Source organism: Hyla sarda, chromosome 1 (assembly GCF_029499605.1).
Source record: "Hyla sarda isolate aHylSar1 chromosome 1, aHylSar1.hap1, whole genome shotgun sequence".
In the NCBI taxonomy this organism is placed as follows: Eukaryota; Metazoa; Chordata; class Amphibia; order Anura; family Hylidae; genus Hyla; species Hyla sarda.
The window spans coordinates 193,682,272-193,695,130 of record NC_079189.1 but is presented as its reverse complement, the minus strand read 5'-3'; the positions used below and the strand labels follow the sequence as shown (position 1 = coordinate 193,695,130).

The following is a 12,859-nucleotide window of genomic DNA, read 5'->3' as shown; positions in this document are numbered from 1 at the left end:
GGGGACGATGGCTCTTTTTTCCGCTCTCTAACTACCACAGTGCTGACGTCCACTACACCCCAGGGGATAGTGATGGGAGATTTTAATGCTGTAATGCACACTCTGGAGGATAGAAATAGCAATAGGTCTCACCAACCTCCCCCTCGCCCATATGACTCGCTGCTGCGCCAAAGGGCCGCACAGGTTGGAGGGCTTTACATCCAGCCGACCGGGAATATAGTCACTACTCCCACGCCCATGACTCCTGGTCACGGCTGGACTATGGCTTTGCTCCCGAAGCCTTGCTTCCCAGGGTCCAACAGATCTATTTCAATGACTTGGTCATATCTGATCACGCACCCTTGGTGATTGACCTGTATGACACAATGCCTAGAGGATCGGACTTCATATGGCGCTTTCCTAGGGGCTTGGCCCGGGATGAACGCTTTCATGATCTATTGAAGGGTTGGTGGGCGGAGTATGCGGGGGACAATTCCACTCACCTCCACACCCCGCAATTGTTTTGGGACGCTGCTAAAGCTGTACTATGGGGCAAGATTTTGGGTTACACCCACTCCCTAAAAAGAAAGATTGCAACCCAACTTAAAACACTCAGTTCGCAATTGCAAACTGCCTATACTGCTTTCTTGCACACCCCTTCTGAGTCTAACAAAAGGTCATGGACCAATGCTAAGGCCGTTTATGATCTGTGGTGTGCTAAGAAAGAAGACGTAAATAGGTCCCATTTTGACGCCACTCTTTTCAGGTTTGGGAACAAGCCTGGAAAACTGCTGGCAAGATACGCCAAGGGCAGGCAGGGGTTGACACACATCTCGGCCCTTAAGGACCGACATGGCAATCTACATAAACAACCTGACAAAATAAATGCCATCCTACGTGACTATTTCAAAGATCTTGATACCTCATCTGGCTCCGGTGCACGACCTACCAGGGATTGGTTGGCCGCTGCGGATCTCCCAACTCTGACAGACACCGACCTGGAGCTCTTGAATGCTCCCATAGCACGAGAGGGGGTTGATGAGGCCATAAAGAATTTGCAATCTGACAAGGCACCTGGCCCTGATGGCCTCACAGGTGACTTTTATAAGATCCTAAAATCTGAGATAGCCCCGATTCTGCTGGACCTTTACACCACCTATCTGCAGGGGGCACGCATCCCTGACCTAGTTAATACAGCGTATATTAAGGTTTTGCCTAAACCAGGTAAAAATGTATTATCGCCCAATGGTTAAAGGCCGATCTCGCTTAGAAATATTGAACTAAAAATAATGTCCAAAATTATGGCGGACAGACTGTCCTTGATACTACCACGGGTGATTTCCCCTCTGCAGGTGGGATTTGTGAAGGGACGCTCAGCGGTTGCTAACATTAGGCGAGTGATCGCAGTTTTAGACGACATAAAACTTAAACCACACCTCCATAGATCGGACGCCATATTATCGATTGATGCGGAGAAGGCGTTTGACAACGTCTCCTGGGATTGGATGTGGAAGGTGCTTCGCAATATGCGCTTTACTGGTCCTTTTCTCCAATATTTGCATACCTTGTACTCGAATCCTAAGGCCAGGATACATACCCCGGGGTTCTTGTCAGACGCCTTCTCCCCCCAGAAGGGGACTCGCCAAGGGTGCCCGTTATCACCATTGCTTTTCAATTTAGCAATTGAGCCCTTGTCTAGATTTTTGTCCACCGCTAATGGAGTGAGAGGTATAGGAGTGGGGAAGGTAACGGTGACGCATGCGTTATTTGCTGATGACCTGTTGGTTTTCTTGACCAACCCCGTAGATGACCTGCCTAAGATATTCCAGTACCTGGGGGATTTTGGGCTTGCTTCGGGTTTTAAAGTAAACATAACCAAGAGTGAACTGTTAGACTTATCCTCCCCAGAGTGTGCGTTGTCGGCAGGGAGGATATCCTCTCCGGTTCAAGTCACGCATAGTTCCTTGAAATACCTGGGTATATGGATTGGACGCACAGCACATTCCCTCTACACACTTAACTTCCCTTCTATCATTAAGAAAATGAAAACAGAACTGACTAGATGGCATTCGCTGCCCATGCCGCTACTAGCTAGATGCCACTTACTGAAGATGCTCAGTTTTGCTAAATTGTTGTAACCGCTCCAAACAATACCTATTCTACTTAGACATACTGACATTAACCTACTGACATCTATTTTTACAAAATTCATATGGGCCGGTCGACGCCCTCGCATAGCTGTTCGTAAGCTGATGCTCCCAAAAGACAAAGGTGGGGTGGGATTCCCTGATATACGACACTACAACCTATCTTGCTTATGCAGGCACGGGGTGGACTGGCTGAGGGGCAGTAACTGCTACTCGAGCTTCGCTCTAGAGTCTTAGTTGGTCGCTCCATGGTCGTTGGCCGCCCTGCTTCACACTTCTTGTAGATCTTTGCCGCGCTCCCTCAAAGGCAGCCTCATTATACGTGATACGATGGCTGCCTGGAAGGCATGTAGATTAGTTATGGCACTGCCTATTCTCCTCAGCAAACATATGCCCCTCTGGTCACATCCTTACTTCCCTGCTGGATGCGACAATAGACTGTTTAGTGCTTGGAAGAGGGCAGGAATACTGACTGTACGCTCCTTATTCCACGACACCGAACCCCGCTATCTCACCTTTTTGGAGCTTAGCTTGAAATTCTCTTTAGGCCCGGGACATTTCCTCCCATATTCCCAGGTAATGTCCTTTGTTAAGCCACGACTACAGGATCTCTCTAGGGAATGGGCTAGAACGTCTTTTGACTCCTATATCTTTACTGAGACGACCTACCACTCCCTATCCCACCTATACCGACATATCACGAGACGTGGTGAGGAGACTATGACTTCTTCCTTATTCGACTATTGGGAAAGGAAATTGGGGGTCACGGACATAGCTATGCCTCTACTAAACAGGTGGGCTAAAGTGCGGAAGGCGGTAATTAACGAAACCTGGAGGGAAACCCAGTTTAAAATCATCCACCATGCCACCTATGGATTTTCCTTCCCCCGTATACCGGACAATCCTGACCGTATAACTCACTGCCCGAACTGTGGAGCCTACAAGACTGACCTACTGCACGGACTGGTGACGTGCCCCAAGACAAGGCGGTTTTGGGGGGCCCTCTTCCGACTGTTGGGCACCATGCTCGGGACCTCTCTATCCATCACTTCTACGCTTTTACTTCTTCACATTGAACCTGAGGGGGTGGCTGTTTCACTTCTCCTGCATACCTTTATTCTTGTGGCTAAAAGGTGTCTGCTGTCTAAGTGGTTGGTCCCTGCTATGCCCACAATCACGGAAGTGATTACTATCATGAAAAAGTATTTGTTCTTTGACCTTACTGAGCTGAGTAAATCAAAAGATCGCTCGGCTAAAGGGTTTTTCAAGAAGAGGAGATCCTTTATTACTCATTTTCTTAATGATGACGAGATCATACAAGTAGTCACTCCCTTTAAAGACACTGTCTGGTATCTTACAAGGAGCATAGCGGGATCTTTAGGTAGATTGCATATTGGATAGGAAGATAGGGGTCGACCTGAGTAGCTGGCGGCCAGTGAGATTATCGGGGATCGCAGTCCCATGTGAACTGATGGTAATTACTATGACTCTATGACACTGTAATGTTGTCTCACTGTATCACTCATTTTGACTTGTATTTTCATTATCTGCACTAATCGGTAGTGTTGAGCGGCATAGGCCATATTCGAATTCGCGAATATTCGCGAATATATGGACGAATATTCGTCATATATTCGCGAATATTCGCATATTCGTTACATTCTCGTTTTATTTTCGCATATGCGAATATTCGCGTATGCGAAAATTATCATATGTGAATATTAGCATATACAAAATTTGCATATGTAAGAATTCGCATATGCGAAAATTAGCATGTGCTAATTTTCGCATATGCGAATGTTCGCACGCCAGTCTCACACAGTAGTATTAGAGCCTTCTTTACACCATACAAGCTGGAAGCAGAGAGGGATGATCACTGTGATGTGTACTGTGAAGAAAAAATAAAAAATAAAAACGAATATTCGTAATTACGAATATATAGCGCTATATTCGCGAAATTCGCGAATTCGCGAATATGCGATATTCGCGAATAATATTCGAATTGCGAATATTCGCGAGCAACACTACTAATCGGCATTCTTCCCTCGGGGGTAATAGCTGACAGTCAGTAATAGGAAACCCACATTGGCTTTGTTGTGTTTATTGGGGTTGAGTTGGATGTTATACGGGGAGGGGGAGGGGGAGGGTGGGAGGGGTGCGGGATGTCATGGCTAAACATGTAATCTTCTGTACCTTGTTTGCGGTATTTTGGCTGATATGATGTATATGTTATTTTCTACAGCACTTATATATCCTCTCTGGGAGCTTCCCGGAATCATTGTTGTATTAAGAAAACCAAATAAAGTTTTATTTAAAAAAATATATATTTTTTTTTTACACTTTTTGGGGGTGAAATAGGGAAAAAGGGACAATTGAAGTTTTTATTAGGGGAGGGGTTTTTGAAATTTTCAATCTTTTTTTACTTTTATATTTACACTTTAATAGCCCCCCACAGGGGCAATCGATTGCTAATACAGTTAAGTGCTATGCATAGGACATAGCACTGATCAGTATTATTGGTCATCTTCTTCTCTGGTCTGCTCGATCACAGGCCAGAGCAGAAGACCCGTGGAAGGCAGCGGAGGCAGGTGAGGGGACCTCCAGCTGCCATGCTGGATGATCGGATCGCCGTGGCAGCGCTGCGGGCGATTCGATCATCCATTTTAGTGTCCGCAATGCTGCAGATGCCGTGATCTGTATTGATCATGGCATCTGAGGAGTTAATGGCGGACATCTGCGCGATCGCTATCAGCAGACGGGACCTGCCGCGCAAGACCCGAGCATCGCTCCGGTGCTCGCGGTTATGTGTAGGATGTAAATGTATGTCTTGGTGCGTTAAGTACCAGCTCACCAGGACGTACATTTACGTCCGGCATCGTTAAGGGGTTAATACAAAGATTTTCAGTCCGAGTCAAAAATCGGATCCCCTGAAAAAATGACCAGATCGAAGTGACTAGCAGACTATGATTGGGTCTGCAGCCCCCTAATAGTTAATGGCTCCGTATCTGTTCGTACCTATCCATGCACAGATACGATTTCAGGCGATTTGAGCTTCTGAAATCGTATCTGTGCATCGGAAGGTCAGATCGTGGTGTGAATGCAGCTTAACCTATATATAGGTTCACTTCCTATTGTTTATCTACATCTATGATCTGGGATATACAGGGTGGGCCATTTATATGGATACACCTTAATAAAATGTGAATGGTTGGTGATATTAACTTTTTGTTTGTGGCACATTAGTATATGTGAGGGGGGAAAGTTTTTAAGATGGGTGGTGACCATGGTGGCCATTTTGTAGTTGGCCATTTTGAATCCAACTTTTGTTTTTTCAATAGGAATAGGGTCATGTGACACATCAAACTTATTGAGAATTTCACAAGAAAAACAATGATGTGCTTGGTTTTAACGTAACTTTATTCTTTCATGAGTTATTTACAAGTTTCTATTTGTTTACAGCCATTGACATGTCGTCGAGGTTAACACATGAGGAGTGGATAGAAATTGTGTTGATGTCTGGTGAACGCAGTAACCGTGTAATTGCAGCAGATTTCAATGCAAGACACCCTATGAGACCACCCATCTCCCATGCTACAGTTAGCAAACAGCTTGCTAAGTTTCGTGAAACTGGTTCAGTGTTGAATTTGCCAAAATGTGGACGCATGAAATCTGTCACTAATGAAGAAACATCAGTGGCTTTCCTATCTTCATTCAACAAGAGCCTACAGCATAGCACTCGCCGCATGTCACTGGAGAGTGGCATTAGTCGAACATCCCTTCGGCAGATATTAGCTACTCACAAATCTCACCCTTACAAACTCCAGCTACTGCAGCATCTCAACGAGGATGACCCAGATCGGCGCACTGAATTTTCAGAATGGGCAAAACAAAAATTGGAACAGGACCCTCAGTTTACGCAGATGATTTTGTTCAGTGATGAGGCAAACTTTTATGTGAATGGTGAAGTTAACAAATAAAACAACCGCTATTGGTCTGACACTAACCCACATTGGATAGATCCCTCCAAGACTGTTGGAACACAAAAATTGATGGTATGGTGTGGTATATGGAGTACAAAGATAGTGGGGCCATTCTTCATCAATGGAAAACTCAAGGCCACTGGATATGCGAAATTGCTACATGATGATGTGTTTCCCTCTTTATGCACTGAAGCTGGCACATTCCCTGAGTTTTTCCAGCAAGATGGTGCACCACCACATTATGGGTGTCAGGTCCGAGCATTCCTAGATGAACAGTTTACTGGAAAGTGGATTGGTCTTCTTGGGCCAGTTGAATGGCCCCCAAGGTCTCCCAATCTGACACCCTTAGACTTTTTTATCTTTTGGGTCATCTGAAGGCAATTGTCTATGCTGTGAAGATACAAGATGTGAAACTACGGATACTGGAAGCCTGTGCTAGCATTTCTCCTGCGGTGTTGCTATCAGTGTGTGAAGAGTGGGAGAAGAGGTTTGAATTGACAATCCAACCCAATGGACAGCACATTGAACACATTTTATAAGTGGTCAGAAACTTGTAAATAACTCATGAAAGAATAAAGTTACGTAAAACCAAGCACATCATTGTTTTTCTTGTGATATTCTCAATAAGTTTGACCCTATTCCTATTGAAAAAACAAAAGTTGGATTCAAAATGGCCAACTTCAAAATGGCCACGATGGTCACCACCCATCTTGAAAAGTTTCCCCCCCTCACATATACTAATGTGCCACAAACAGGAAGTTAATATCACCAACCATTCCCATTTTATTAAGGTGTATCCATATAAATGGCCCACCCTGTATATACCATATAGAGCTATACCAAAACTGATCTATCTCCCATGCAATACAAAACTCAGACCTCTAAAGTGCAAATACAAAGATAGATAATAAAGTGTCTCAGTGCTTACCCATTCTGGCCATGCTCCTCTGCTCCTGGGGAGCATGGGTAAGCACTCAGATTGGGTAAGCACTGAGACACCTTAAAAGGACAACTGTAGTGGTACACTTTTATATATGCCAGGGCCTCAAAAATAAGCAAAAAAAACTCATAAATACCTTCCTACGAGCCCCCGTTTGTCCGGCACAGGCCTCACGGTCCGGCAGTGCTGACGTCATTCCACTTCCTGGGGACGGGGATGCCGCAGAGCCGTCGGCGTATCACCGGCCGTAAAGTCCCACCCCGGCTGGTGATAGGCTGAGGCCACTGTCATGTAAGAAGCCGGCCAGAGCTCCTTACATGACAGTGGGCTCAGCCTATCACCAGCCGGGGCGGGACATCGCTACGGCCAGTGATACGCCGACGGCTCTGCGGCGTCCCCAGGAAGTGAAATGACGTCAGCACTGCCGGACTGTGAGGCCTGTGCCGGACCAACGGGGGCTCGTAGGAAGGTATGTATGAGTTTATTTTTGAGGCCCGGGCACATATAAAAATGTACCACTACAGTTGTCCTTTAAAGCGCAACTGGAGACATTTTAGCCCCCCAGACTACTACAGTGGCCCTCATTTACTATTCTAAACCCGACTTGTTTTGTTGTTTTTTTTTGGCGCATCTTTGTCTGCGACATGTCGCAAACATCGTGCGCCAGTCTGCGACACGATGCGTCATTTTTTCCCAAGGGACCCGATGTGTATTCTCCCAAACCCGAAAAAGGGGCGTAACCCGACATTTCTGAGCTTTCCCACTTACTTATAAAGGTTGCCAACCCGAATTTGTTGAATTTTTGGGGATTTTTTTCCTGACAACTCAGAGGAGTTGGAAACAAAAACCAAAAAAAACCACGTGCGACAAACAGGATGCGACATAATAATAAATACCAGGGGAAAAAAGCAGTCGGGTAAGAAAGCAAGATAGACTTACAACCCGATTTTCTAAGTAAATGAGGGCCAATGTTGTTACAGATGTCCATAACATGAGTGTGACCATATCTTTATGGGTTTTCCTCCTTCTTTTATAACTTATAAAATACATTTATCCAGTGGTCTGGTACAGTCGGATAGGAGTGGCTTGGGATTCGCAAAGCCCCGCTGCGCCTATCCTCTCCTTTCTGCGCTGGGATCGCTGTGTAGTAAGATGCAGCTCATGCGCTCCTCCCTTCCTCTAGTACTGCGCAGTGAGCGCATAGACAGCGGGAGTGAGCGCTCTGTCAATGCAGGGCGGTGGAGCGCGCACGTCAGGAGGGGCGCATGTGCTGCTTCCAGCGATCCCAGCGCTGAAAGGAGAGGATAGGCTTGGCGGCGGCAGGGCTTTGCGAACCCCCAAGCCACGCCTATCCGACTGTGCCAGACCGCTGGATAAATGTATTTTTTAAGTTATAAAAGAAGGAGGAAAACCCATAAAAGTATGGTTACACTCATGTTATGGACATCTGTAACAACATTTTAGTAGTCTGAGGGGCTAAAATCTCATGACAGTTGCACCTTTACTTTAGGGGTCTATTACCCTGGGTATAGGAAGTATAATGTTAATACATGAGGCAGAGTGTGAGTCTGGTTCAGTTTTGTATTGCATGGGACATAGATCAGTTTTGACACAGCTCCATATGGTATACAGTCATGCCCGTCAATGTTGGCACCCCTGAAATTTTTCAAGAAAATGAAGTTTTTCTCACAGAAAAGGATTGCAGTAACATGTTTTGCTATACACGTATATTCCCTTTGTGTGCATTGGAACTAGAGATGAGCAAACTTACAGTAATTCGATTAGTCACAAACTTCTCGGCAGTTGCTGTCTTTAGCCTGCATAAATAAGTTCAGCTTTCAGGTGCTCCGGTGGGCTGGAAAAGGTGGATACAGCCCTAGGAGAGAGCCTCCTAGGACTGTATCCACCTTTTCCAGCCCACCAGAGCACCTGAATGCTGAACTAATTTATGCAGGCTAAAGAAAGCAACTGCCGAGCCGAGAAGTTCGAGACGAATCGAATCACTGTAAGTTCGCTCATCTCTAATTGGAACTAAACCAAAAAAGGGAGGAAAAAAAGCAAATTGGACATAATGTCACACCAAACTCCTAACATGGGCTGGACAAAATTTATGGCACCCTTTCAAAATTGTGGAAAAATAAGATTGTTTCAAGCATGTGATGCTCCTTTAATCTCACCTGGGGCAAATAACAGGTGTGGACAATATAAAAATCACACAGGAAAACAGATATAAAGGAGAGAAGTTCACTTAATCTTTGCGTGTGTGTGTGTGTGTGTCTGTGTGTGCCACACTAAGTATGGACAACAGAAAGAGGAAAAGAGAACTGTCTGAGGACTTGAGAACCAAAATTGTGCAAAAGTATCAACAATCTCAAGGTTACAAGTCCATCTCCAGAGATCTAGATTTGCCTTTGTCCACAGTGCGCAACATTATCAAGAAGTTTGCAACCCATGGCACTGTAGCTAATCTCTCTGGGAGTGGACGCAAGAGAAAAATTGATTAAAGGTGTCAACGCAGGATAGTTCGGATGGTGGATAAGCAGCCCCAAACAAGTTCCAAAGATATTCAAGCTGTCCTGCAGGCTCAGGGAGCATCAGTGTCAGTACGAACTATCAGTCAACATTTAAATGAAATGAAACGCTATAGCAGGAGATCCAGGAGGACCCCACTGCTGACACAGAGACATAAAAAAGCAAGACTACATTTTGCCAAAATGAACTTGAGTAAGCCAAAATCCTTCTCGGATTTTTGGTAAAGCACATTATTCTACTGTTTACCGAAAACGGAATGAGGCCTACAAAGAAAAGAACACAGTACCTACAGTGAAATATGGTGGAGGTTCAATGTTGTTTTGCTGCCTCTTGCACTGGGTGCCTTGAATGTGTACAAGGCATCATGAAATCTGAGGATTACCAATGGATTTTGGCTCGCACTGTACAGCCCAGTGTCAGAAAGCTGGGTTTGCATCCAATATATTGGGTCTTCCAGCAGGACAATGACCCCAAACATACATCAAAAAGCACCCAGAAAATGATGGCAATAAAGCGCTGGAGAGTTCTGAAGTGGCAGCAATGAGTCTAGATCTAAATCCCATTGAACACCTGTGGAGAGATCTTAAAATTGTTGTTGCGACCTTCCTAGAAGAGAGACCTGGAGCAGTTTGCAAAGGAAGAGTGGTCCAACATCCCGGCTGGGAGGTGTAAGAAGCTTATTGATGGTTATAAGAAGTAGGGATCGACCGACTATAGGTTTGGCCGATATTATTGGCCGATATTCACGATTTCGGACGTTATCGGCAATTACCATGCCGATAATGCCCCACCCCCCGCCCGGCTGCCATATGCCCAAATCATGGTGTAAACGGATGCTGCTGTATGCCATCCATTTCACTTATGAATGAATGAAATATTACACATCCTGTAATGGAAAGGACACAAAAAACTGTGAGCGCACTCTAAGGTTATGTTCACGTCAGAAAATCTGCACAGAAAATCTCTGTGCGGACATTCTGCAGACTGCGGATGCCGGAATGACATGCCAGCGCTAGGACTGCTCAATAATGCACCGTCTCTTAGATGGCAATGCATTCCGTGCAGAGTCCACAGAAAGTATGGACATGTCCATTCTTTCTGCTGACACCGGATTTGAAATTCCACTCCAGATGTTTCAGGCACGGAAATTCTGCCATGTGCATGGTGCAGTAGAACCCGTTGAAATCAATAGGACTCTGTTGCGGAATCTTTGTGCGGAATTATGTACGGAAATTCTGGCATGGGAACATAGTCTCAGATAGGCCCTGCGGGAGTATGTGAATAAAGTATTTACAGTGGTCCCTCTACATACGATGGTAATCCGTTCCAAATGGACCATCGTTTGTTGAAACCATCTCTTGTTGAGGGATCCGTGCAATGTAAAGTATAGGACAGTGGTCTACAACCTGCGGACCTCCAGATGTTGCAAAACTACAACACCCAGCATGCCCAGACAGCCGTTGGCTGTCCGGGCATGCTGGGTGTTGTAGTTTTGCAACATCTGGAGGTCCGCAGGTTGTAGACCACTGATAGACGAAGTTGTACTCACCTGTCCCCCGCCGCTCCGGACCGTCACTGCTGCCCTGGATGTCGCCGTCCATCGCTGTCGCCGCGTCCCAGGGGCACTGTAAACGGCTATCCGGCAGCAGCTGAAGCAGTCAGCGCTGCCGGATAGCCGTTTATGCGATGGCCCCGAGATAAAAAAAGCATCGTATGTTGATGCTGCCTTCAACATGCGACGGCCTCTGAGAGGCCATCGCATGTTGAAATTATTGTATGTCTGGCCCATCGTAGGTCGAGGGGTCACTTTTTTGACATGTTGCGGATATATATCCACAAAACATTATGATGCAAACGGGCCCTAAATGAGACCTATCAAGCATTGTAAACTTGTATATCCAGCTAAGGAAACCTCCAAGCTTGTAGTGCCTCTATTTTAGTCTTGACTGTCCTGCACACCGACCGTGTCTGTAAAGGTATTGGTTCGCCATTATACCAGTGACGCAGTCAAACTTCCTGCACTCCTGACAATACAAAGTTTATGTTAAAATGGACGCGCTCCTTTTCAGAAGTAGGAAAGGCGCGGAATGACGCCGACCGACAGTTCACATTAGGAGTGAGATTTTCATGCGGCCCCTATGCGGTTTCTATGTATGCACAGCATTAAGCGGGTTATTCCTGGCTGCCAGCATTTAGTCATGCCTGCACTGTGGGAGGAGGGGCTGAGAGGCGGAATACTGAGGGGCAGAAGCCGCTGCTTAGAGGAAGAGAACCGTGTGGCTTCTACAGGAGTGACGACATGGTGCTGGAGATCATAGCCCGGGTGATCAAGGTGCAGCTTCCCGCCTATCTGAAGAAGCTGCCGGTCCCGGACAGTATCGCTGGCTTCATCAGGCTGACAGGTAACGCTATGGCCGTGCAGGGTCAGTCAGGCCTGTGCGCTTAGAATGTGGAGACAGTAAACTCGTAGTGTCCTCCTGCTCCCCGCTACAGTCTCCTATGAGCGGCCATACTCCTTCCCTGTGGTGCACATGACCTTCTCCACAGCACTTCTCATTCTGCTGACGAACAGTGCTGGGGAATGGAAACTTTCAGTGAGTGCATGTAGTGCAGCTGTGTCTGACACTGGGCCCTCTGGGGAATTGTTGGTGTGTTCTGCTTATCTGAGACAAAAGTAGTAATACAACACATGGAGCTCTGCTACATCAGAATCTGCAGAGCCATTCTTGGTCATTTTCACCCCAGAGATCTCTAAGGATCTGTTTACTAGTAGAGGCTATAGAGCAGGGGTTTCCAACCATTGTACCCCCAGCTGTTGCCAAACTACAACTCCCTGCATGCCTGGACAACCTTTGGCTGAGTTGTAGTTTGGCAACAGCTGGAGGCACTGCTTGGGAAACACTGCAGTACAGTGGTCCTTTCATTGTATGATAAGACCATAACTCTATGAAAACCTGGTAATTGGTTCTGAAGCCCCCAAAATGTCATCCAAAAATAGGAAGAAAAATAAATCTAGATAAAGCAAGTCCTTCCATATAAAAGTAATAAAGATCTGTAATCACTGTCTATGTAGAGGACAGGAGCTTCTTCAGGGTCCTGTACAGTACACTCAGTGTCCTGAAAAAGTAACATGGAGACGCTCTTAGGCTGCTTTCACACTATGAAAAGTACCCGTTATATAACGCCAGTTATAAAATAGCGGGCGATCGCGGGGTTAAACAGCCATTAGAAAATCCCATTATAGTCTCTGGGATTTTTCTAATAGCCATTTTAGCCAGTTA

General features: G+C 45.9%; 2 protein-coding genes across 3 annotated transcripts in view; both read left to right on the top strand.

The window, feature by feature from the left end:
- LOC130362248 (uncharacterized) overlaps positions 1-6,203 on the top strand; it is a 35,569-nt gene extending 29,366 nt beyond the window's left edge. For both annotated transcript variants that reach the window (XM_056566416.1, XM_056566425.1), the window contains exon 2: positions 5,586-6,203. In XM_056566416.1, coding sequence (XP_056422391.1) covers positions 5,586-6,103 — 518 coding nt within the window. In that variant the 3' untranslated portion in view covers positions 6,104-6,203. The remainder of the gene's footprint in view (positions 1-5,585) is intronic.
- A 5,399-nt stretch (positions 6,204-11,602) lies between these two features.
- The window catches only part of CISD2 (CDGSH iron sulfur domain 2), a 37,698-nt gene continuing 36,441 nt past the window's right edge, over positions 11,603-12,859 (top strand). The window contains exon 1 of the mRNA XM_056566408.1: positions 11,603-11,980. Coding sequence (XP_056422383.1) covers positions 11,878-11,980 — 103 coding nt within the window. The 5' untranslated portion in view covers positions 11,603-11,877. The remainder of the gene's footprint in view (positions 11,981-12,859) is intronic.